General features: G+C 39.3%; 2 protein-coding genes across 4 annotated transcripts in view; one reads left to right on the plus strand and one right to left on the minus strand.

The window, feature by feature from the left end:
* LOC105834703 (E3 ubiquitin-protein ligase Su(dx)) overlaps positions 1-25,910 on the plus strand; it is a 186,722-nt gene that overhangs the window by 121,886 nt on the left and 38,926 nt on the right. For all 3 annotated transcript variants that reach the window (XM_036290416.1, XM_036290415.1, XM_036290417.1), the window contains 3 exons: positions 12,846-13,088; positions 13,624-13,783; positions 13,935-14,209. In XM_036290416.1, the coding sequence (XP_036146309.1) occupies positions 12,846-13,088; positions 13,624-13,783; positions 13,935-14,209 (678 nt within the window). The remainder of the gene's footprint in view (positions 1-12,845; positions 13,089-13,623; positions 13,784-13,934; positions 14,210-25,910) is intronic.
* Positions 20,952-25,456, minus strand: LOC118646778. The gene has a single exon (XM_036290421.1). The coding sequence runs from the start codon at positions 21,943-21,945 to the stop codon at positions 20,977-20,979; it is 969 nt and encodes a 322-aa protein (XP_036146314.1). The 5' UTR covers positions 21,946-25,456; the 3' UTR covers positions 20,952-20,976.

The raw sequence follows: 25,910 nt of genomic DNA on the forward strand, positions 1-25,910 counted from the left end.
AACGAGCAGGACAGTTAAGCAACTTTATCTCCGGATGATTCCGAAACCATGCCTGTGTTTCATGCGAAGTGTGGACTCCAGAATTATCCTGCACTAATCGAATAACTGGCATGTCCTCTACGGAATAAATTGCGCGTACTGATGGAAGAAAGACATCTTCCAGTATGCGAATGTAATCTGCAGAGGTCATTTGTGGAGGAGTTTTTACCAGCTCTCTGATTGTAGTGCCGTTAATCTAGCCCCACAATGAGCATGAAATTTTTCCACTTTATAAAAAGGCACAACAACTGGTTCAGATGCAATCGTTGATCTCGTTGTCGTCATACGTGAGGTACGTCGTCATACGAGTACGCACCTACTTACATACATGTCGTAATGTTTACGTACAAAGAGACTTTGAAATAAATGTTTAACACACAGACGATTCTCGTAGAGTGTTGAGCTTGTATACGAAATTTTCAAAATGCCGCGTAGACATTTGAACGCATTTGAAACGACATAAAACGACATTTAAGAAGTCGCAAGGAACAGCCGCGAGCGCGCGCATGACAAATCGCAGGGTCCTTACTTTGCTGTGAGACACACACACACACGCGCGCGCGCGCGCGCGATGTGCACAATCCGAACGGCATCCACCACGTGGTGCACATTGGATAACGCTAATGCCGTGGTGGTAAGCGACATTTTAAACAAAAATGTAAGGTTGACTTTGTAACTTTGTTAAAAGGGTGTAGAAAAATTATTGAAAAACCGTTTTAAGCAATTTCAAGAATGATAAACACGTGGAATACAAATGTTTTATTTCATGAACGTTAGTGTTTATTACTGGGGAGTAATTGTACTATAAAACTTTGTTTTAGCGATGTGATTGGATCTTTCTTCACAACAGTACTTTGAATTAAATAAAACCGTAAAATATGCGATTTTTTACGTAATCTTTGAACGTCATTTGTTGTTAAAAAAAGTAAATCTGTGAAAAAAATGATAACAGCAATCAAAAGTGCAAACTTTCAGCTTTCCAACGCTTTTTTGCTGAGCGCTGTACGTTGATTTGTTCAGGAGTAACAAGCGATGAAAGTCAAAATGACCATTTTTTATTAAAATCTCAATAACTCGGTCAAAAAAATCGTACAGCAATGAACAACTACTCAAATTAAAGGGAAAAGTTTCCGCTCTAAGATGCAAGTAACAAAAATACCCTATGATTTTTTTACGCGAGATGCAGCGCAGCAAATTCGCATAAAAAATTTTCATTTTAACGGGTTAAGCTTCATCAATGTGTCACGTTGGTGAAAAGAAAGATAACTGAAATTACTAAAAAGCATTTAAAAGAAGAAGTTTCAAGCTTTAAAACGCTTTTTGGGTTTTGATTCTACGATAATTTTTCGCTGAGTTCCAGCGGTTTGAAAACAGCCTAAATTTTTGGTATACAAAAAGTGTTCCCTATTTTTTTTCAGTATTATATTTTAATTTAAATAAAAGGCTAATAATAAAATAAGTTCAAAAATTTATAATCTTTTATCAATACCATTATTTTTATCACATTTACATTTTATTGTAAATTTAATTTTGCAAGCTTACTTACAATGCAAGAAATTAATTTGTAAAGGAGGATGTTAAAAAAGGTCGATTTTCCGATTACAAAAGGAACTACAAAAGGAAAATTTGAGTTCTATAGATATCCATGAGCCTATGTATAAGAAGTGGAAATGACAGTCTTTTTTTCTGGAGATCTGTGGAAAGTGTTGAAAATCTGTCAAATTGATTGAAAATTGTGTGTCTATCCGGAGACAAGTCGAGTCTGTAGCATGAAAGAATTTTCAGTCAAACCAGCTTCTGGTTAAATACTTATCCAATAGTTTTTGAGATCGCTAATAATGTTTCAATATCAAGATCTCAAAATTCAAAATGACAGATTCAATATGGCGTGGCAGAATATCAAATATCGTCACGAATACGACACTCAGCCGAATCCAGAGACACAAACGAGGATGTAATTATTGTCTCCATTTTTTTAACTTTTTTTGTTAAAAATTTTTCATTTTGTTTTTTTTTTGTTTTTTATAATTATTATAAAAACATTAATTATTATAAACAAAAAAAAATAAAAAAACAAAATGAAAAAATTTTTTAATGAAAAAAGTTAAAAAAGTTGAGATAACAACTTCCACGTCCTCGTTTGTGTCTCTGGGTTCGGTTGAGTGTGATATTCGTGACGATATTTGATATTCTGTCACGCCATATTGAATTTGCCATTTTGAATTTCGGGATCCCGATATTGAAACATTATTAGCGATCTCAAAAACTGTTGAATGAGTATTTAACCAGAAACTAGTTTGACTGAAAATTTTTCCATGCCATAGATTCGACTGCCTCCAGATAAACGCAATTTTTAATTAATTTAATAGATTTTCGACACTTTCCACAGGTCTCCAAAAAAAAAACTGTTATTTCCACTTCTTATACGGCTCATAGATATCCATGGAACTCAAATTTTAGGTTCCTTTTGTAATAAAAAAACGGATCTTTTTTAACATCCTCCTTTGTGAGGGCATGAAAAATTCTTATAGTGGTCTAAAAATTATCCGTAACAATGGTTATAATTTTACACGAAAATTTGTTACTGAATGAAAAAAGAGCATTATTATACAATAATAAGTGAATGAATAATTAATTAGGATAAACATGCATTTTTTTCTTTTTATGTATAACATAATTAATATTTCAATAAAAATTTGCTTGTTTGTTTTTTTTAATTAAATTGCATTACTTTACTTAATATAAAGTAATGAATGACATGCTAATAGAATAAATGTTGACGCTTTGTGCACTTGGATAGCCGCCTCTTAAAGGAAAAGGAAAGCGCGACGCATGGGTATTGACGAGCGAGAGGCGATATTAATATTGTGTGCGAGTGAAACGGATATTAAACACTGGCGAGTCAGTATCACGTCTTCTCACTCATCTTAGCTTTATTTTTCTTCAACGTGCGGCGTTGGTGAAGGATGCAACACTGGTGCGATCCTCACTTTTTTAGCTCCTCTTTTATCTCCCCGGCTTCTCCGCGCGCCTAATAACACGTATTCCGCCTCGTGTGTGTGTGTGATCACCGCGCGTTGAACGTCGCGGGACACCATTTTTGTTGGTGCGTGTACAACAGTGATGGCAGCGGTGAGATTTGCTCTCAAAAAGAAAATCCAAAAGAAACCGAGCGTCACCGAGCAATCAGCTCGAGGTACAGGTCAGGAAGTCAGCCACGCCAGAGTTTACACAATGCGTCAGCGATAACAGCGAAACTTGAAACGACGCCGAGATCTACCACGACTCAGCTGATTGCCGCACCATATAACTTATTGCCATATTGATGTAAGTCCGACACACATAAAATTGTAACGCAAATTAAGCGTAGGACAAAACAAATTGTAAAGCGATTGAAGCGAAATATCGATTGACCCCGGTAACCGCAATTACCGTAAAAAATAGCTAGAATAGCTATCAAACTAAAAACTGCACGTAAATGTAAACATGCCAGCGCAACGTGACATACGATATCAAAATATCGTGAAATAAATGGCAATACGAACTCACCGTGCGCATATAATAATTGAACGTAAACGTCCGCCAAGCAAACTAACATCGATACCGCGTTTAATGTAGTACAAGATGCGGAATTATTTGATAACGTGATTCGAATTTTGGATAGTCGAACGAACTTTCTAAATATAACGATTGAACGGGCGTTTCCGAGAGGGACCAGACTTTAGTTTAATAAATAATGGCACGACCGACTATATGAACACATGTTCACCAACGCGGACAGACGTAGCTGGACCGTCGACATGCTTTCCGCCACATGCGTCACCCCGCATAATCCAGGAAGAATCCGAAGAAGAAGCACAAGAGCTTCGAAATTCGAGCGAAAACACCGGCAGCGCCGCAAATAAATAGACTGCCGATACACCCCATGGAAAACATGATGCTCCATGACTTACTGTTTGAGATTCGCGAACTCCGTTACCAACTCTGCAACCGGCAACTCGCCCACGCGACCTATATCGACGTATCTTAACTATCGAACGTAAATTAACTATCGAACGGCATCCAAAATGAATGAAACATTGGCGTTTCCTTCGTTTCGATTGCACTGATCTACGACAACTTCACGTGCATGTACTATTTAATCGAACGATTATTTGATTTATAATATACGTTTTTTTACAAATGTGATGAAAATTGCACCGCGCGCGATTTCTCCTCTTTCAACTTTGTTCTTTAGTTGTTCTATCTTTTGATTACGTTATTGGAAAGAATGTAGAACGCTGAGAAACCGCGTCGAATCAGTGAACAAAGTTATTCCGGGTGGTCTCGGTCGGAAAGAATCAGCACTGTGAAGTAAATCCTCTGCCGAGGAAAATGGCCAAAAAATACAAGGCACCGTTATAGCCACGCGCTAAACCTTTTTATGAGCGATCGCCCAGAGACATGCGGCACCAGCGCGGAACTAATATGCAGTATTTGACCTTAAAAGAAGCACGGAATATGAGATTAACGGAATTCGAGGGATCGGGTACGAGAATTTCTGAACGTGAGCTTCTAACCTGAACCGCAATGAAAAATACTCTTTGGACGAATTCACACTGCTCGACGCGATATTATACACAAAATTCAAGAGCAAAGCGATGATGGACTTCCCACCCGCGATATAGAAAATTAGGACCAATTAAAAGGGAATTAGAAAACGAATATCTAGGCAAACGCAGCACCGCCCATCTGCAACTCAAATTCAACTCCCTAAAACAGAAGGTGAACAAGACCGCCCAAAAATTTGGATGGCGAGTAAACTTTGCCATGGAATTATACGAGCCCATGGAAAAAGGGAAACATCACACTATGGAACAGCAGAGAGTGATACTCGAGAGCATCAAAGAACAAATCCTCTACAACTATCGAATAGAGCTACACGATAAAATAAAGTTGTTGGTTTGAGCTCAACGGTATAATATGCTACAAGAGGCAATCGCAGGAGCAAGCGCGGAAGAAAAAGTCAAGGCGGCAAACACGTGTATCAGCAGCTACAAGCAAGATGTGCCAAACGCCCAACGGAATAATCGACCATCCGATACGGAAAGTGCGGAAGGATCGGACACGATGGACGAGACTGCTGAAGCAGCAGGTACGCTTACCATTTCGAATTACCATGACCGGAAGAGCGATCATGAGTAAATACAGTAGTACTACAATGCAATTACTGTAAGAAAACGGGTCATAGTCGGAACGAATGCTGGACCCTGCGTGGTCGACTTAAAAAGAGAGATGGCCAGGATACAAAGCCAAAAAAGAAAATAGAAAAGGACAGCAAATGTACGAATAAGGCCATCAAAATGATAAAGCACGCCGATACGGCGAGTAGCGACGACAGCTCGGATGATGACTCCCCAGATAACACAGAGAGTTCAAAAAGAACTCAATTGTATGTCACCAATTATGAATTCTTTTTGAACTCTCTGTGCTATCTGGATCGAGCACGACGGACACTGCTGCCGCGTATCAAATTACGTATGTAAAGTGAGACGCACAGCGGACTTGACTTAGTCACGCTTCCAATACAAGAGATCAAATCAGAAAAAATCGATATGCTATTTGATTCCGGAGTCACACTTTCATTGATAAAAGTTAAAAATTTTAAAGGCGAAACCAATTTACGCCAAGGAATAGCTCTCGTCAGGATAACAGGCCACAAGATCTACACGATAGGAAGGATACAGGCGACGTCAAGCAATCATAAAATAAAACATCCGCCATACGTGATAAAAGATTTTCTGCTGGAATACGACGGTATTCTAGGATTAGGTTTCCCACGGAAACAACAGGTGACTTGCGACTATAACCAGAAGAAATTAACAATAGGAGACGCCACTTTGAAACTTAAATTGAACCAAACAACCGTGCTGAAATCTTGCAGCGAAACGATCGTAAGAGCCGTAATTAATCGAAATAAAACTGGAGTCGTACGGGTCTAGGAACCAGCACTAGGAGTGTACATCGGCAGATGTTTTGTGAAACCGAAAAATTTTTTATGCCCAATCAATACCACTGATAAGAGGGTACGGATTAACACACCGGTTGTTACGATAAAAGACTTAAGCGCGGAAAATGCGCATTTATATCGTGGCCACCGAGCCAAAAAGCAACTCATCTCTCTGGGAGGGAGCGGATCTGACAATTATTACGGACGTAGCACCTCAACCCAGAAGAGCGACAGGCCCTCTTATGCTTATGCGAAGACTATCAAGATGTCTTTTATTTGAGCGGAGAACCCCTGTCATGCACGGCCGCCGTGCAACATGAGATCAACACGCGAGCTGACACGGCATCGATAAACGTACGGCCGTATCGCCTCCCCACCAAGCACAAAGAAGTAAATAAGCAAATAAAACAGATGCTAACGGATGGCATAAGAGCCAGTAATAGTGAATAAAATGCACCCTTATTAGTGGTGCTCAAAATGGTTGACTCGACCGGGAAACCGTGAGTTCAGATAGTCATCGTGAAAATTAAACGATCTAACGATCGGCAATTCGATCCCATTGACCAATATCGAGGAAATCTTGGAACAACTAGAACACACCAAGTACTTTACTACGCTATACTTAGCGTCAGGATATCACCAGATACCTATGGCAGAACGTGATAAGCAAAAGACTGCGTTCTCCACACCGTATGGGCATTACGAGTTTAATCGAATGCCATTCGGTCTGAAAAATGCACCTGCAACATTCCAGAGGCTGATGAACTCAGTACTCACGGGAATGCAAAGGGTTAAAATGACTGGTATATTTAGACAATATAGTTATTTATTGTTCAAATCTGGAAGACCATAATAAACGTTTAAAGAAAAGTTGCTACAGTGCTACGAAAACCCTCCCAATCTAAAACTGCTGCCGGACAAATGTGAGTTTTTACGAAAAGAAGTGAATTACCTGGGACACATAATTTCAGATGAGGAAATCTCTCCTGATTCTGCTAATTACAGGCAATAAAGGATTTTCCAGCACCTCAGAAGCTGAAAGACATGCAATCCTTTATTGGCCTCGCCGGATATTACCGAAAATTCATCAGTGAATTTTCGAGGATAACTAAGCCGCTAACTGAGCTGACAAATAAGTCAGAAAAATCTGTACAGTCCATAGAGAAACACATCGGGTTCGCCACTCTCAAAGAGAATCTAATGACCGCGCCGGTACTCCAGTATCCTGATTTCTCAAGAGAATTCAACGTAACAACGGATGCTTCCGACTAGGCAGTGGGATCCGTCTTATCGCAAGGACTGATATGCAAAGACCGCCCATAACCTACGCGAGTTGAGTGCTAAACAGCGCAAAACAAAACTATAGCATTACAGAAAAAGAATTGCTAGTTATAGTATGGACCGTGAAACACTTCAGACCATACATATACTGCACTAAGTTTAAAATCATCATTGACAACAAAACTTTTGTGTGGTTATTTAGTGTGAACAACCTTGGATCAAGATTAATCCGGTGGCGTTTAAAACAAGAGAAATACGATTATGAAATCGTGCACAAGGCCGGACGCGTGAACGCGGACGCCGACGCATTGAGACGCAACGTGAAACGGAGGCTTACATTATCGAGGCGGCTAATAAAATGCTCGTGTTAGAAAAAGACAGAACGTCAAATACACACGGGAGACGAAGAAAAAATAAAGAAAACGTGCGAATCTACACGTAAGAAGAAAAGCGACAAATTTTACATGAATATCATGATGCGCCTCCGAGAGGGCATTATGGGGTCGAGAGAACTCTAAAAAGAATGCGGTTAAAACACAACTGGTCTGAAATAATGGCAGATGTAGAAAAATGTATTTAAAAATTCGAACTCTACCAAAAGAATAAATTGTTTCGAAGAAATAAGGTACCGTTAATAATTACGGATACTCTCAGCCGACCCTTCGAGAAATGCGCTTTGAACATCGTGGGATCACTAACAGCAAATGGAAGCAAGTATTTTCTAACGTTCCATGATCACCTGACAAAATTCAGCAAGGCGATGCCGATTCCATATCAAGATGCAAACACGGTAAGCAAGGAATTTGTAACAACAATTGTCTTTGAATACGGTACACCTAAATGTATTCTAACGGATTAATGAACAAATTTTAAAAGTGAAATATTCAAAAACGCATGTGAACTATTAAAAATAGAAAAAATCCAAATCACTGGTTACCACTCTGAAAATAATGGCACCCTTGAGAGATCACACCGGACGTTAGCAGAGTATCTACGCCACTTTATAAATAAAGATCATTCGGATTAAGACAAATAGATCCTGTATGCGATGCATACGTATAATACTACCTCCTTAGCGACTGGATACACTTCGTTCAAGCTAGACGGCTTTTCGGACGACAGGCCGAACTGTCGACGGCCCTAACCAGATTCCCGAATTTTATGTACAACTATGAAGATTACACGCAAGAACTGCGGGAAAAAATGAGGGCAACAAATCAGATTGCTAAGGAGAAAATTAAAGAAGAAAAATAGAGGACCAAGGAATACTATGATAAAACTGCTGAAGAAACAAAATATAAAATAGGAGATAAAGTACTTTTATACGATGAAACTTTACGTCGCGTGGGATCCAAAAAATCAGACGCGCAATGTACGGGGTCCTGCGTAGTCACCGAGAAACACTTAGACGCGAATTACACAATAAAAAAGGGCAAGACGTCAACGCGCGTACACACAAATAGACTGACGCCGTTCATGAAAGCATAAAAAAAGGGGAATAAAGGAGAGAGAAAAGAAAAATAAAAAACTCACTAAAAGGCAGAAAAACTGTTCGTAACATCTGATAATCCATGCACAAAATATAGTATAAGCATTACACACTATAACTAAAATTACATTTAGCTGTACAAAAGTATACATGAATATATGTACAAAAAGAGGAAGGTTAAGGAACACTAATCGACGTTCTCGATGTTCGATTTCCCTTCTTCTTGGACCAAAGAACCGTTTAAACTAGCGAGCATGTATTCGTCATAATCAAAGTTATTGATGTGGTCGGTCAGATAAACCGAATCGTCCACCTCGGATGGATGTATGGAATTTACTAAATTCTCCGACGGCGGAAAAGGCACCTCCTCGTCTGAAGAACGCGAATGCCGCCAGAATTACAGTCTCGGCACTATGGACAGAGTCTGCATCGGACTCAGCACTCGCGGGAAGCACCACTGATGAATCCATAACCGTCGTTACAATCCCCACAGCATCAACGCCATCGTCAATTCCGCCGAATATTTCGTCGAAGAAATTCTTTTCATACTCACCCTCGACGTCACTAACCGGAGGAGAAAGAAATACGTCAGGATTCTTCTCTTTGTCGTCACGAACGGTAGATACATCCGACAGAGGCATAAAATTACACTATCGTTGCAAGGAAGTCCTTAGCCATCGATGGCATGCACTACAAGAATACATCCAACAAGCGAAAGAATACTGCGAGAAGACGACGGAAAATACCCAGAGAATGTGCCGAAATACATTAAAAATACTACACAAAGAACGCAGGAAGGCCATGGCGACAATGATACGATTAATGTCCATATATGAACATCCCAGAAGCAAAGGATTAATAAACACCATTGGCACCATAAGCAAAACTTTATTTGGGACCATGGATGCCGAAGATGCAAGACGAATAGAAGAATAAATGAAAATGCTGCAAAACAATCAGAGGGTAAACAACCACGCCATAAAAGACAAATTGAAAATAATAAATAGTATTATAGGGCACCTCGAACAAACATTAAGTTACAACGAGAATCTACTGGCTAATATCTCGAGCCGAATCCACCAGAAGCAAACCGACACTCTACTACGGGAGGAAATCAAAGAGTATTTAACTCTCATCAAGGCCATAATAATGGTACCTAATCAGCGACAGAGATATTGAGATGTGGATGATATTGAGCACCCCATATACACGCGGGATGCAACGATTATGACGCATTTACTACCCGTCGATCAAATAATCAAAGAATTGGACGAAGCTACTCTATAGATAGCAAAAGAAAAACATTTTTCTTTCAAAGTAGAGCTTGAAAATTGGCGGATTATCCTAAAATACGTAAAAACAAGCGCATACTCCGACCCTTTGTGTATACGATTCTCAAATTTCCAATGATTACTCAGCCAGAGTACGAAATTGTTAACGTGATACCGCTACCTATACACGATCATAGCAACGTGTTCACGATAGCAAAAATTGCACATGCGACACTGGGTATCGATAAAAAAAATCACCACTACCTCGTGTTGAACGAACGCGAGATAAGCACACGTGTACGGGAACGTAATATATACACGTGCGACCAAGGTCAATCCATATATCACGTGCATGAAAACACCTTGCGTGCAGACGTACATAGAAATGAACGACAAAAATGCGAAACCTGACACCTCGTGACAAACGAAACAATCTGGGTAACACTAGCAGAGCTAAAGGCTTGGCTATTTTATACTGCCAAGGAACTTGCACAAATGAGAAAAGAGAAAAATCACTTTAAACTGATCGGGGAAATTAACGTTGGACTTTGGATGCGTTTTAACCATAAAATTGGTCACGCTATGGACCAGGATAAACCATGCGCAACAGATCACTGCACACGTGCCGAGCTACAACTCCTCGCGACTCAGCTAAGAAGAAAGAAGTAAAATAAACACCGTGCTGGTAGTGCACTTACAAAAGGTGATAAAGGACCCCAAAGAACTGATAACGTTAAGTCAGAACCTAAACGATATAACGCCTTACACGGACAATAGTAATCTACTAGAAACAGTGGCATACCTGATCAGCAACATTGATAATCGTAATAAGTAGCATTATTATAATCATAATCTATAAGCGCAGAAAGCTCATATTTTGTAAATAATTTGATATACGACGACGCAATATAACTATTTTTGCGAAGAATATATTTTGCGAAGCGAAAGCTCAATCCCTTTGCTTTCTTTTTCAGGGGGGAAGAATGTTGTGGGTGACACACTGACAACGGTAAAAGGTTTTAGTTACATGCTGTCGTAAGTCGGACAGCTGCATCAGCATTGAGCGCATTGCGCAAGGTACCGCGCAATCCGTTTGAAAATTAGCGAAACACTCCTTAGATAGCATTTGCTGCCTAAGCGGAAGTTCGGACTATTAACTGAATTACCAATTGGCGAAATCTCTCTCTACAGCGAAATTATCAAAATTATCGAATATATAAGGCACCAAAAGAAAGCGAAGGACGGGTCAATCGGGTCAATCCGAGTTTGATACACGGCACTATGCTTTCTCCGATGCAAAACACTACTCAAGTCCCAACCACGGTACTCGTGGGCTAACCGCATTATTGTAAACAGAGAAGAGAATAAACTGTTAATTACAAATACATGATGTGAGTGACTCCATCCCTTCTTCGCGAGATCTCTGGCAGCAATCCCTACAGTAAACCAGGAGTACAACGTTATTTTGAACAACTTTTCCCTGTACATGTTATCGCCGCTCGGCCTTAGTTTCTGAGTTATACACAAAAACTTATTAACAAAAATAGTTTAATAAATTCGATACGACACTTCTTCGATGTGGCCTCCCCACACAACACACACACACTCACACACACACACACACACAAACACACACACACACACACACATACCACACGCGCGCGCGTGCATGCGGGAAAGGGGGCAGCGAAGAAGTGTCGTATTGTATTTATTATACTTTTTTTGTTAATAAATTTTTGTATCAAATTTTATTTTCTTTCCACATTTTATACAATTAATAGAAGCTTGGCTTACTTTGCGTTCATTAAAAAATTAATTTATCTTAATTATTGCAAATATCCAAAAATTCATATAACCTTACTTTGTAATATAAAACCACGTCAAAATATGTAATTTGTTATATCGAATAACTCTTATAACAGTTTAATAAACGATGAAGCGAGGATGATAACTAGAATAACTGTAAACACAGAACAGACTTTGATTAAAGCAGAATTCTCCGTGGCGCAGAACAATGTGGAAACAAATCTTGGCGTGAAAAGCGTGGAAACCCCTCTCCCTGCACTCCTCCACGCATGTTTTGTACCACACGGAGCAAAACAACGTTAGTGACTTTCCATGCGGAGGGAGGTCTACCCACACCTCCCTATGCTTACAGAGCAGAGCAGAGGGATGAAGCCTCTCCCCCTGCTCCCCGCCCGCGCGTTTTTTTTTGCGTTTGAAAACTGATGAAATCGAAGCAGAAAATTAAAAACTTTTGTGTATAACTTTTATGTATAACTCAGAAACTAAGGCCAAGCGGCAATAACATATATAGGGAAAAGTTGTTCAGAATAATGACCCTCACAACATATTTAAAGTTTATCAATATCGGTGAGAAATTATTAATGTAAATAATTACCCATTAGTGTAGTAACAAAGGCAAACGTATGAAAAACGAGGTAAACATGCAGAAAAGTTTCTGCACGGTTCGTGCCATCTATTGGAAGGACAAAAACGGTAAAAATAATGAACTACTTGTGTGAGAAAACTATTTCGTGAGAAATCGTGATTTTCTGAATGAAAAAGGGACACGAAAGGGACGACTTTCCACGCACATGTAACAAAATATGTCCACGAAATATTATAACATTTTGTTTGTATACATATATTCATCAAAATTTTATTAAAATTAATGAAACGTCAAGTTTATCGAAATTTTATTAAAATTAAAAACAAATTTTTTAGGGCAAGCTGCTACACAGTAAAATAATAAATGTTATATGTCCTTTTGTAGCCCGAAAGGTGTATATCGTGTTCCGAGAGCGTACGAGAGGTCATTCCGATGGAAACTATCTCAGTTCCGTTTTTTGTGTCAGACTAACGCGCTGCCTAATCATATTAAGATTAGCGTTAGTCGACAGACATTGTTCGAGGATTCTTATCATCAGATAATGAACGCAGAGGCTTTTGCATTAAGACGACGATTGTATATAATATTCAAAGGAGAAGAAGGTCTGGATTATGGAGGTGTATCTAGGTATGATGTACAAATTCAAGAAACAAAAAAGTTCTTCACATCATTTATCATTATATAAATATGACAATTTTTTTACAGACATATAACAGAATAAAGGCTTTTTTAATATTTTAAGAATTACTTAAAAGAAAAAAAAAGATATCTTGGACTTGTCTGTTGCGAAAATTTTATATTTACCGATTTATATTCATATATTTCCTATTTGATTTTTGCCGAAACAAAGTTATTTCATGATATGATACTACTGATAAAGAATAATTTAGCTTAATAACTCCAGTTAAAAAAAAAGTAATTTGATTTTTATAGAAAATCTTTTAAATATAATGAGAAACTTATTAATAGAAAAAGAGAAAAGAAAATGTGGAAGGAGTGAGAGAGGAGAGAGAGAGAGAGAATTACGTATCAATGTTGGTTTTTTCATTACATAAAGCTACTGTTTCATACAACTATATATTTATTCTTTACGCCAACTTATAGTAATTTATTTGTATAGCGTTTATTGTTTGTTGTTATCGAACAGTTTTTTTATTTTCAGAGAATGGTTCTTCTTATTAAGCCACGAGGTTTTAAATCCAATGTATTGCCTATTTGAGTATGCCAACAAAAGCAATTATAGTTTACAAATAAATCCAGCATCGTATGTCAATCCTGATCATTTACAATATTTTAAATTTATAGGAAGATTTATTGCAATGGTGGGTATTTATTTTATAGACAAAAATTCACTTTTTTAGTATCTTATTATGTATGAAAAATTATATTAATATACTATAATTCTACTATATAATTTATCTATAAATACATAAATTATATAATTATACTATATAAATTACTTTAATTTTTTAGGCTCTTTATCATGGCCGATTTATATATAGTGGATTTACAATGCCATTTTATAAGCGCATGTTAAATAAAAAATTAGTGATGAAGGATATAGAATCTATCGATCCAGAGTTTTACAAATCCCTTGTGTGGATAAAAGAAAATAACATCGACGAATGTGGCCTAGAATTATATTATAGTGTAGATTTCGAGATTCTCGGTCAGGTGATACATCACGAGTTGAAAGAAGGTGGTGATAAAGTTAGAGTAGGTGAAGACAATAAAGAAGAATACATCAGGTATGTCTCTTTTGTAACGGAAATATATGTGATTGTAATTTTAAGAATTTATATAAAAAGAAAATTATGTACACCACACACACACACACAAACACACGCACAAATTAAATGTATTTAATACTATTATTATCAAAACATACATACACATATGTACGTATGTATATTGTGTTCTCTTCAAATGACACTGGTAACAGATTGAAGAAAATGTAAGGAGTGGATTCTAGCTGATGATAATAAGACGAAAATCGAGAATAACAAAATTGTAATTAAGGCTTTGGTTCTTGAACTATAAATATTTATGTGCTTTAGGCACTTTTTTAATAAATATTTAACTCTTTGAGGATGGTGAGGTTTTCTAATGGGAATAAAATTTTAAAAGTAATTTTTTTGTTGTTTTTAAGTCGCTCTTTACAATTCTATCTTGAAACTAAATTTTACATCTATCATAGCGGATTTTTATTTTTAAATAATACAATTTATTGGTTTTTGAGATCGTTAAATTTGCATATAATTTTAACATTGCAAAATTAAAAATGGCAGTTTACAACAAAATACATTTAATTGTTTTATATATACTTGAGCACAAATAATGTCAAAATAGTACATTGTGTAACAAGTGTGGAAAGTCGACTTTTTTGGCACAAATGCGGAAAAGTGAACGCATAAGCTGAAGATGGGCGAGTTCATTCGCACGAGTGGAAAAAGCCGATCTGCATGAATTGCACATACTATTTGTTCTTACAAGTGCATAGAAAATGCTAGGGGATAAAGGCGGGAAATTTAGGGTGGAAGGCGAGAGGTTTGTGGGAGGCGAAACTGAAATGACAAAATGTAAGACAAAACGTGAAAGAGAAGAGGCAGGACGCGTGATTTATCAGGATCGTGTAATTACAAAACAAAGGTGTTTTATTGTCGTAGCCGTCACAGTTGATTTCCCGACTGAACTGTTTGTATCCGCGTGCGTCTCGATCGTCCTCACTACTACGTGTGTCGTGCCTCTCATCGTTCTTCTTTCGTCCCCTTCCCTTCGCCATTACGTTATGCTGCCGCTTATGCCCTAGCGCCCCTGGAGGAGATATTTCCCAGATTTTCTTACATTCGGCCTTCCTGCATGTTGTCTGTCCTCAGGCAACCGTTGCTATCTCTGTTCATCTTATAGTGCTTTGTGAAGCGCCGTTGCGTCATCTTCTCCGTTCGAGATTACCGATTCCAGCAACGCTATTGCGCTAACTAGATTTGGTTCGTCTTTACTGGTTTCGGTAGCACCGTCGTGCTTCTCTTCCAGTTCGTCTTTACTTGTTTCGGTAGCACCGTCGTGCTCCTCTTCCAGTTCGTCTTTACTGGTTTTGGTAGCGCCGTCGCGCTCCTCTTCCAGTTCGTATTTATTGATTTTGGCCGTGCCATTGCACTAACCAATCTCAATTCGTGGTTTCTGATTTCGACAGTGCCGTTGCACTCTCAAAACCAGTCCGTTACACGTGTGCGGACCGCTCATTTGCCATGGACTGTAATCCATGGTTTTATGTGATTAGCGGCCGTTACCGTTCGACTTCGTCTGTGTCCTTTTCGTAAGTCCTCGATCTCGTAACGGTCGTTGATGAGTACCTTGCGTACTTTGAATAGTCCTATGAACTTGGGGTGTAGTTTTTTACTGCTACCCATCGCGGGGTCACTCGTGATCCGTATCAGTTATACTTTGTTGCCTCCCGGCGTGTTTTATTGTACCATTCTTTCTGCCGTTGCTGTACTTGGTCAATGTGAAATTTGATATCCGTGCGTATCTCGTTTAGATCCAGCCAGTGCACCTCTTGGGAGCCCAATTCTGTACACGCCTACCGACAGTCGTCGGTGTCGTTAACAGCATCGACCGATACGTGTCATAGCGTAAAAGCTATTCTGTACAGTACATAACGACGAAGATTTTTTGACAACTGTCGTTCACGACCGACAATGTCGGTAACTACCGACAATTTTTAACGAGGTACCCCGTATGGGACGATAATGGTCTACCGATAACTTTTAAGCCGTCTGATTGGTCGCGAAATAAGTAAGGTTATAGTAAAACGATAGTGTCCCGTACGTGCCAAGTGTATGCGCTAACGACCTAAAATATTTTGAAATCTATTATTAAAAACACGAGTAAAAAATGTATACTAAATATTTTTTTTTATATTATTATATGTAGATATTACTTTAATTAAATACTAAAACTTTAAAAATGCTATTAAGCACTATTAATACATTGATTGCTAGAAGAAAAATAATTTTTTATATTAAATTTTACGTTAATACAATAAGTGAATACAAAATAAAAAGCCCAATATTATAATTTTTAACAATAAACGTACATTATAATACGTATATGTAAGGAATATTTGAGTTATTTACTTCTTATTATGTCTTTACAAAGATATTAATAAATTTACCATTAACTGCACAATACATATATTAATTAATGTATAAAGTGTATAGAATTAATATAAATAACTTATAAGATTATTAAAAATTCGCACAAGATCTTGTATACATTATTTGCCTTGTATTTATTGTGTGTACTGACATATAATAAATATGTTATTTAAATATAGTTTTTTAAAAGAATTCTGTGCAGGAATTCCAAACCTTACTATAAAACTTTATTGAGTACCATGTACAAATTGTTTTTAGAACTTTTATACTGGATATGATGATAAAATAAAAAAGGACTCGAATGTGAATGTGTACCCAGATAGCACAGAGAGTTTAAAAAGAACTCAATTGTATGTCACCAATTATGAACTCTTTTTGAATATTTTTATATAAAAATAATTCTTTTTGCATCTCAAAAAAAATTCATAATTGGATATAAAATTGAATTTTTTTAAAATCTCTGTGCTATCTGAGTATGCTGGCAAGGAAACTGGAAAAGATTCTTTAACAGAATTATTTTTATGTTTCTTATAAATATCTTAGAAACATATGTATACATGTTTTCATAATGATATCTTATTTTATTTCATCATTCGTACAACTTTTCAACATTATTATCCAAGTTACACTTGTAACTTGGATTCAATATTTTTAACTTGAATTTAGGATTATATTCCAAAACATTCTTTTAAAGGAAAAGTATATTCGAAATATATAGTATACAATTAAGTAATGTATCCTAATTATATCAAGTACAATTTTCCTCGGAGAGGATGTTTTGGAATGTAACTTAGGTGAACGTCATAGAAAGTATTATACTTCTCCGGTCACCGAAATACTACTGATATCGTACTTATGATTATGTCAATAAATAAAACTAATTATTTCAATTACTGAATAAAAATACGTGTAGCCAAAAAGATCAAGCGGAAGAATAAAATAATAGATCAATAAATCAAATGTTGCTATAAAAACCAGAAAACGGAATAGGAGAAAGTTTTATTGCTAAATAAATCGTCAATGTTCAGATAACTCATTAGCGGCAGCAAAAAGATAGCACAAAATATTTATAAAATATTTATAAGAAGGAAAAATATTTATGATAAATATTTTGTACATATTTTTATGTCCGAGTTTGTCAGGTATAAAAAAAATTATGATAAACATTAATGAAAATATTTAAAATAAATATTTATACCATTATTATCAAAGAATATAAAAAATATTTCAAGTTCATATACCATAAACATTTTTCAGTACATTTTAAAAATATATTCTATATATTGTTCATAATAATTTTTGTATAATTTCTAAATGGTTTATGAAAATAATTATATAATCTTTAAAAAATATTTTTTTAATTGAAAATAAATTTGTAAAATATTTATAAATATTTGTGATAATATTTTGTGCTATCTGGGATATAACGTAACAGCATGTCACACGCTTTTGTTGCGTTACGTCTTTCTTTGTGCCTTAACCTAAGTCTAAATTAACGTTGATTTTATAATAACATTCTGTAAATCTAAATTTACGAGTCTAAATATATGATTAACACTTAACGTAACATGACACGTATCCTGATTTAATGACTCAAGAATTCTCTTTTTTTGAAAACGTTAGGACCATCTACAATTTGCAATGCTATTGGCTGACAACTCGGTTTTACTTATGACTGTACTTTTCGATAAAGTCGTACTGACGACTGTCGCTTGCAACGATGGGTGTCGTTACGATCAATGTACGGAATAGGTTCAACCCGTCCGTGTCGGTTGTGCAAGCGACAGACATCGGTAAATTATCGAACCGATAGTCGTCGGTAGGCGTGTACAGAAATGAGCTCCTGGATCTGTGATAATAACGACGTTTCTGTGGCACTCCTCGTTTCGCAGCTAATCAACGCTTTCATTGGTGTTGTGTCAATACTTTTGTTGTGTGCCGTATTTAGTGCACTTTGGATCTGTTTGATAACCCCGTCCCAGTTCCGGGGGTCTCATCCCGCCGTCGTCGTGACTAGTGCTTGTACGATAGTCTTATTGTATCTCTTACATTGTCCGTTAGCCCGTGGGGTGGCCGCAGCGTTCAAGACATGCCATAGCTATGGCAAAACGTTTGGAATGTCCGTGACGTATAGGCTATTCCTCTGTCGCTTATGATCTTAGTGGGAACTTCAAACAAATAAATTAAGTTTGTCAACGTCTTTACCGTGTCTTCTGGCTCTTCACCGGTTCGACTATCACGAATTTGGTGAAGGCGTCGATCAGTACCAGCAAGAACTTATTCCGCTTGAGGCTCGTCTCAAATGGACCAACATGGTCTATGTGCACCGTGTGGAAAGGCACCAGTATCTTTTCAACGATATTTAATTTACACTGTCTTTTCCCGCTGGTGTCCTTATAGTAGGCGCAGCTCAGACACGCTCTTATATATTTTGTCATGAATCGTCTTATCTTCGCGAACCAGTAGTTCCGTTTAATACGTTCAATTGTCTTTTTAATGCTCAGATGCCCTGCATCGTCGTGACACAACCTGCAGATCTGCATTCGCGCGCTCTGCGGTACCACCCATGCTGTCGTCTGGTCGTCGACTTTTCTGTGTATCCTATTATCTTTAAGTAAATACTCATCAAAGTAGTGTTTTGTCTCTCCTGTCGGCTTGTTTCTTAACAGGATCGTATCCGCAGCAGCTGTTCATCCTGTAGCTGCGCCGCCACGATCCAGTCACCCTCCGTTAAGTCTACCTGTGCAACACCCGCCATCAATGGTGCCGGGTTGCGGCTAAGCGCGTCTGCATGTGACATTTTGGATCCGGCTCGATATTCCACGTCGAACGTGTATTCTTGTACCTCAAGCCACCAACGGCCAATCTGGGGTAATAGGTCTCGTTTCGAGAATGCCAATCGTAATGCGTTGCAATCTGTCACCACCTTAAATTTTATGCCAAGCAGATACACTTGAAAGTATCGCAAGGCTAGGACCACTGCCATCGTCTCCAGCTCATAGGAGTAGTAGCATCGTTGATCCGCGGTGGTTTGTTTGCTGTAGTAAGCCACCACTGCCAATTTGCCGTTGACCCGCTGCAACAGGATAGCACCTACGCCAACCACGTGTGTACTTCTGTGTGCCTGCTGGGATCAAATATTATCATGATCGGTCGGGTCGTTAGCTTATCCTTGATCGTACGGACTGCCTGTTCCTGTGCGTCCTCCCACGTCCAGGGCACGTCCTTTCTGGTGAGCCTTGTTAGCGGCTCAGTTATCGTTGCAAAGTGTTTAATAAATTTTCTGAAATAACTGGCCCATTCTACAAATTCGCGCACTTGTTTTACCGTCTGGGATCTCTCCATGTGCAATAACGCTTCTACTTTGCGCTGACTAGGTTGCACTCCTTGCTCGCTGATTTCGCGATCTAAATATTCTAAAGACTCTGCAAAGAAAGAACATTTTTCCAGCTTTAACGTCAACTTATGCTTACGAAATGCCTCTAATACGAGGCGCAGTTGCGCCATGCCCTCCTCAATGGATGGGATGATCACGTCGTCTAAGTAAGGAAAAGCTATCGAGTTGTTCAGATCGCCCAACACCTTGTCCATTAGCTTCTGAAAAACTGCCGGCGCGTTTGTCAAACAAAACGGCATTCTCAAAAATTCATAGTGGCCCTCAGGCGTCACGAACGCCGTCTTCTCAATCGAGTCCGCTGCTACTGGTATCTAGTAATACCCGGATGCTAGATCCAGTTCTGTAAAATACTTGTTACCTCCCAACTTATCGATCTGTTCTTCAATCAGCGGCATTGGATACTTATCTTTGATCGTGATCGCATGTAACTGAAAGTCCACGCACATGCGGTATTTGTCACTCTTTTTCCGCACGAGTAATATAGGACTTGCATAGGGAAAACTTGACTCCCGAATAATACCGTCAGACAGTAACTCTTGTATTATTCTTCGTACAATTTGCTTTTTGCTCTCAGCCAGGCGATAAGGACGATAGACTATCGGCGTGTCCATCATAAATCGAATGCTCAGCGACGCAGCGTCGGTCTTCCTTAAGTCTTCCATGGAAAGCGACACGACACAGTCACGAAATTCGTGAATTAGGGCTACGCATCGCTGTTTCATTTCCTTGTTTGCGTGGTCTGCCCTCACCGTCATCGTGTTGCGCGATTGCGAAATTAACGTCGACGCCTTTATCGATATTAGTTATGGTCAATTGTCTTAGAGTCAACTTACTGCCTCGTTTAATAAACACGATGTGCTCTTGGTCGAGGAAATCACGGCCGACCATGAGGTCGTATATAAGATGGCCGTCCGGCACCACAATGGCGTCGACCCACGCTGTCGCGCTTATAATTTTAATTTCACAGCGCGTCGACTGATTGCTCGTCATCGTGTTCTGCGAAACCTCTCAAAACGACCTCCCGCGTCGTCACTACGGCCATGTCGTGCTCTTCGACGATAGACGCACGTAGTAGCGTGCTACTACTTTCCGTGTCAATCAATCCGGAAATCTTATGGCCATTTATAGTCATCGTCAGCTTGTACGAGTTGCGCGCGATATCCGCCTTTACCGCGTTCGCGTCCTTTTGTTTCGGGCACTGATCCGAAATGTGGCCCAAACAGTGGCAGCGTTCGCACTCGACACGTGGCTTGCGACACGCCTTCGCGATATGGCCGACTTTTCCGCAATTGAAGCACTTGCCCCTTGATCTGGCCCGATCGCCCTTTACGGTACTGTTATTGTTCGTCAGCTTAGCGTTCTCGTCATTTTTGCCTACGCGTTCCGAAGATTTTGCTGATTGGTCTTGCTGGTCGGGCCTGACGCCCGACACATTCCTCCCTTTGCTACTTCCCGCCGGAATGCAATCCAACGTCGTCATATATGCATATAGTCTGTCCGCGTTCCGGTGCTGCGCGGAACGAATTGTTCTCGCAATGCCTTTATCTGTGACCCCGTCAATTACCGCGTCGATGAGATACTCGTCGGGTATTTCGATATTCAATTTACGCATTTTATTCAGTTTCTGGAAGCTGTAATCGCCAAGTGCTTGACCGGGCGCACTTTCGTAATTTGCGGTCTCCCGGAACAACTTCGCGAATGGAACAGACTTACGGAACTGCCGCTTCAACGCCTTTTTCATCTCTGTCCATGTGATAGCCAGCCGTGGCCGCGCGTCGTACCATTGCCGTGCGTGTCCTTTCAGCCGGGTTGCGATCAAACGCATTATATTTCGATCCTCCCAATCGTACTGTTCCGCCAGGTCGTTCACGTGCTCGATCCATTTATCGACCGTTAAATTATTCTTCGATGGATCAAACGGCGGAATCATCTGTTCGTCTCTTCGCTGTATGCCCTAGCTTTTCGACTGCGATACTCGGCTTATGCTTTCCACCATGCGTTCCAATCGACGGATACGTTTATCACTGCATTCTCTCCCATCTTCAAATGATGCGGAAGGAGAACGTGTCCTTTTCCGTTTTGCACTTCTACGAGATTTATCTTCACGAGATTCATGGCGTCCCATGTTACACGTGTTGCGTACTACGCACTAACTTCACTCGGCACGTGTTCGTTCTCAATCCCACTTCTGATATGTAAGACAAAATGTGAAAGAGAAGAGGCAGGACGCGTGATTTGTCAGGATCGTGTAATTACAAAACAAAGGTGTTTTATTGTCGTAGCCGTCACAGTTGATTTCCCGACTGAACTGTCTGTATCCGCGTGCGTCTCGATCGTCCTCACTACTACGTGTGTCGTGCCTCTCATCGTTCTTCTTTCGTCCCCCTCCCTTCGCCATTACGTCATGCTGCCGCCTATGCCCTAGCGCCCTTGGAGGAGATGTCTCCCAGATTTTCTTACAAAAAATGTTTTTATTTTTTTATTTCTATATTCTAATTTTACTGACACTGGTCATTGCATTATTACTGACACTATCATCGCGTTCGACTTCTTTATATGGTCTTGATATGACGCGATATTTGATCTGATGTCTTTGAATGTCATGAATAGACATCGGATTATATGTATTTTACATATGCAAATATGCAAAATACATATAATGAGCTGTTTATAACATTTTGCATATAAAACGTTTTTCATTTAAAGTACATATTTCTCTATAAAATGCTAAACTTTTACAAATATAGAAATTTGAAATAGGTGTGTAAAATGCACGCCAACCAGTGGGTATGACGACTTGAGAAAAATAAACTACTGGACAAAATTAAAGGAACAAAAGTTTGAAGTAGCGCTATGTTCGTAAAAGTTGAGCAAAAAATTTGAATTTTTTATATGATATAGCTTAAAGTGTCGACTCGACCTATGCAAAATCTCCCCGCTGTGGGTCCAGTAGTTTTAGAGTTATGCTCCTCGAAGCAACTCCCGGTCAAAAACAAAAGTTGCAAGGTTGCAGTTAGGAAAGTACAGGACAATCTGATGCGCAAAACGAACCGGAAAAATTCGGAAATCGGCTAAACCAGTTCTATAAGTGTCCCTGATGCGTCTTGATACTCTCATTCCTTGTCAACCCTGATTTGCAACCCCTTAGGACTGACAGTGGTGACAGCGTTTTGCGTCGCGTCCAACCGAGAACAACTCTCTAGCACCGCTCGTCTTTAAAACCATTAAATGTCGAAGGTCTCACTTTTTTATGATCCTTATCACCGCGCGTGTTGGGTAGCCACCCCTAACACTAATCGGTACCTGCAGGTGCTTCCATGCGGCCGGAAAATTCGGAAATGAGTCGAATCGCATCCGTAAAGATCTTTGGCACTCCTTCCTAACCACGCACGAAATCCACCCTTTTTAATCTTTGTCTGTTACTTTTTCAGTCGGACAGCGATTTGCGGTTGCGTTACGCTACAGGTGATCGCTTTAGGGCACGACTTGCATTTGAGGTAAAAAAAATTCTTGTTCTCTCTCCAGTAATTTTCTTTTCATCTCCTTTTTGTGTTAGGTTTTTTTCCCTTTGTAGATTTTCCTTATGTGCATCTTTCTTTGCTTTTATGCCTCTTCCAGCTGCCTTTTTGTCTGCGTTCTGTTTGTTCCTGATTGCTTTTTTCGTTTCTCTTAAGAAACGCATTACTTTTCTGTGTAATCTCTGATTCCTTCAATATTTTTTGTTTTTTGTTCTTTGTGGGCCAGCAAAACATTGTTAAAGCAAAACAAAGAAATTGTGAACACAAATTTATTGTTTTAATACGTCCGTACAAAAAAACAGCAAATAAACAAAACATGACTCACAAAGCAATGAAATGAGAAAAATGAAGAAATGTAAACAAAAACAAAACAAATGATAATAAAAACTAAAAACAAATGAAAACAAAAGAGTAACGGAGCAAGATCAAATCCAACTCAAAGAATTAATCCAAAAAGGAAATTAGTAACGGGTGTGCCCGCACGGACATCTAGCACAGTTTGGCATCTCCGGCGCATTGTTGATGAGTTTGGTGATGATGGTCTGGGGTAGTCGCTCCCACTTTTCCAGGAGGGCATCTTTCAGCTGGTGCAGGTTGATTGGGGGCTGCTGCATCTTTTCCACTCGCCGAGCTAACTCATCCCATAGGTGTTCTATGGGATTCAGGATTGTATGCTGGTCATTTCATGATTTGAATCCCCTCGGCCTTCATATGGAGACGGTATTCTCGGCGGTTGTGGTTTGGCATTGTCCTGCTGAAAGATGACGTCGGGTTTTTGTTCAATAACTAGAACCACATGCAGTGTAATGATGTCCTCGACGTAGCGAACCGAGTTCATCGCTGGCAGTGGAATGTAGACAAGAGCAGTGCGAGAGTGCGTCCTGATGCCAGCCCACATCATGACGGAATCATCCCCGAACGGCACGACTTTGTACACACATTCACGTCTGAAGCGCTCACATCGTCGGCGCCACATCCTCACGCTGCCGTCAGTGCCTGAGGTTTCAGGGCTTGACCATGCGCAGGCTTCCTGGGCTTAAAATTGGCTTTGTGCAGTCGCCGCCGGACGGTTTTAGAGGAGATTGTTTGATGAGTTGCATCTTGGTGTTCGGCGGCAACTTGCGGCGTCGTCTTTGTCCGGTCCTGCAGAATAGAGTATACCATTGCTCGGTCCTCCCTAGCAGTGGTGCACTTTTTTCTGCCCTGGCCTGGACGGCGGACGTGACGTCCCGTCCTCGCGGTGTCATTGAACTACTCGGGAGATCACCGACAGAGGCCTGCTTACTCGTCGCGCGACCTTCCTCATTGTCATGCCAATTTCTTTGAGCGTCACTATTCTGACGCTTTGCTTCACTGAAACCGGTCTTCTTACTGACGGAATTTTAAATCAAACTTACCCATGTAAAGTCAATCAAAATATTATCGACACTTCAAACCCTTAGAAGAACAGAAAATGGTTGAAGGTAGAGATTAAAAGAGGTGGATTTCGTGCGTGGTTAAGGAGGAGTGCCAGAGATCTTTCCGAGTGCGATTGGGCCCATTTCCGAAATGAAGATCGCCCTTATCTTTAACAGGAAAAAATTAAAAGAACAAAGTTGTTGACAAGTCACCTAGTCAAGTGAAGCGTTTGGAGCAAACTGAACTGTTTTCTTGAAGTGTTGGCAATATTTTGATTGACTTTGTTTACATGCGCAGGTTTAATTTAGAATGCCGCCGGCAAAAAAGAGAGTAGTTTTGGTGGACGAGAGCGTCAAAATTTAATTTGTTTTTAGCTTTTTCGTTACCATTTGTTTTGTTTCTGTTTACATTCAGTTTTCTCATTTCCTTGCTTTGTGAGTCATGTTTTGTTTATTTGCTTTGTGTTTTTGTACGGACGTATTAAAGCAATAAATTTGTGTTCACAATTTCTTTGTTTTGCTTTAATAATGTTTTGCTGGCCCACAAGCAACAAAAAACAAAAAATATGGAGGAAATCAGAGATTACACGGAAAAGTAATGCGTTTCTTAAGAGAAACGAAAAAAGCAATCAGGAACAAAGCAATCAGAACGCAGACGAAAAGTCAACTGGAAGAGGCATAAAAGCAAAGAAAGATGCACATAGGGAAAATCTAGGAAGGGAAGGAAACCTAACACAAAAAGAGGGGATGAAAAGAAAATGATTGGGAAGAGAACAAGGATTTTTTTTATCTCAAATGCAAGTCGTGCCCTAAAGCGATAACCTGTAGCGTAGCGTAACCGCGAATCGCTGTCCGACTGAAGGAGTAGCAGGTAGAGATTAAAAGGGATGGATTTCGTGTGTGGTTAGGAAGGAGTGCCAGAGATCTTTACGGGTGCGATTCGACTCATTTTCGAATTTTCCGGCCGCATGGAAGCACCT

The sequence above is a fragment of the Monomorium pharaonis genome, chromosome 7, assembly GCF_013373865.1.
Source record: "Monomorium pharaonis isolate MP-MQ-018 chromosome 7, ASM1337386v2, whole genome shotgun sequence".
NCBI classification, from domain to species: Eukaryota; Metazoa; Arthropoda; class Insecta; order Hymenoptera; family Formicidae; genus Monomorium; species Monomorium pharaonis.

What these genes read in the sequence shown, in the direction of transcription:
- LOC118646778 (XM_036290421.1), bottom strand. Translation starts at nt 21,945, where the DNA reads ATGATTCCGCCGTTTGATCCATCGAAGAATAATTTAACGGTCGATAAA.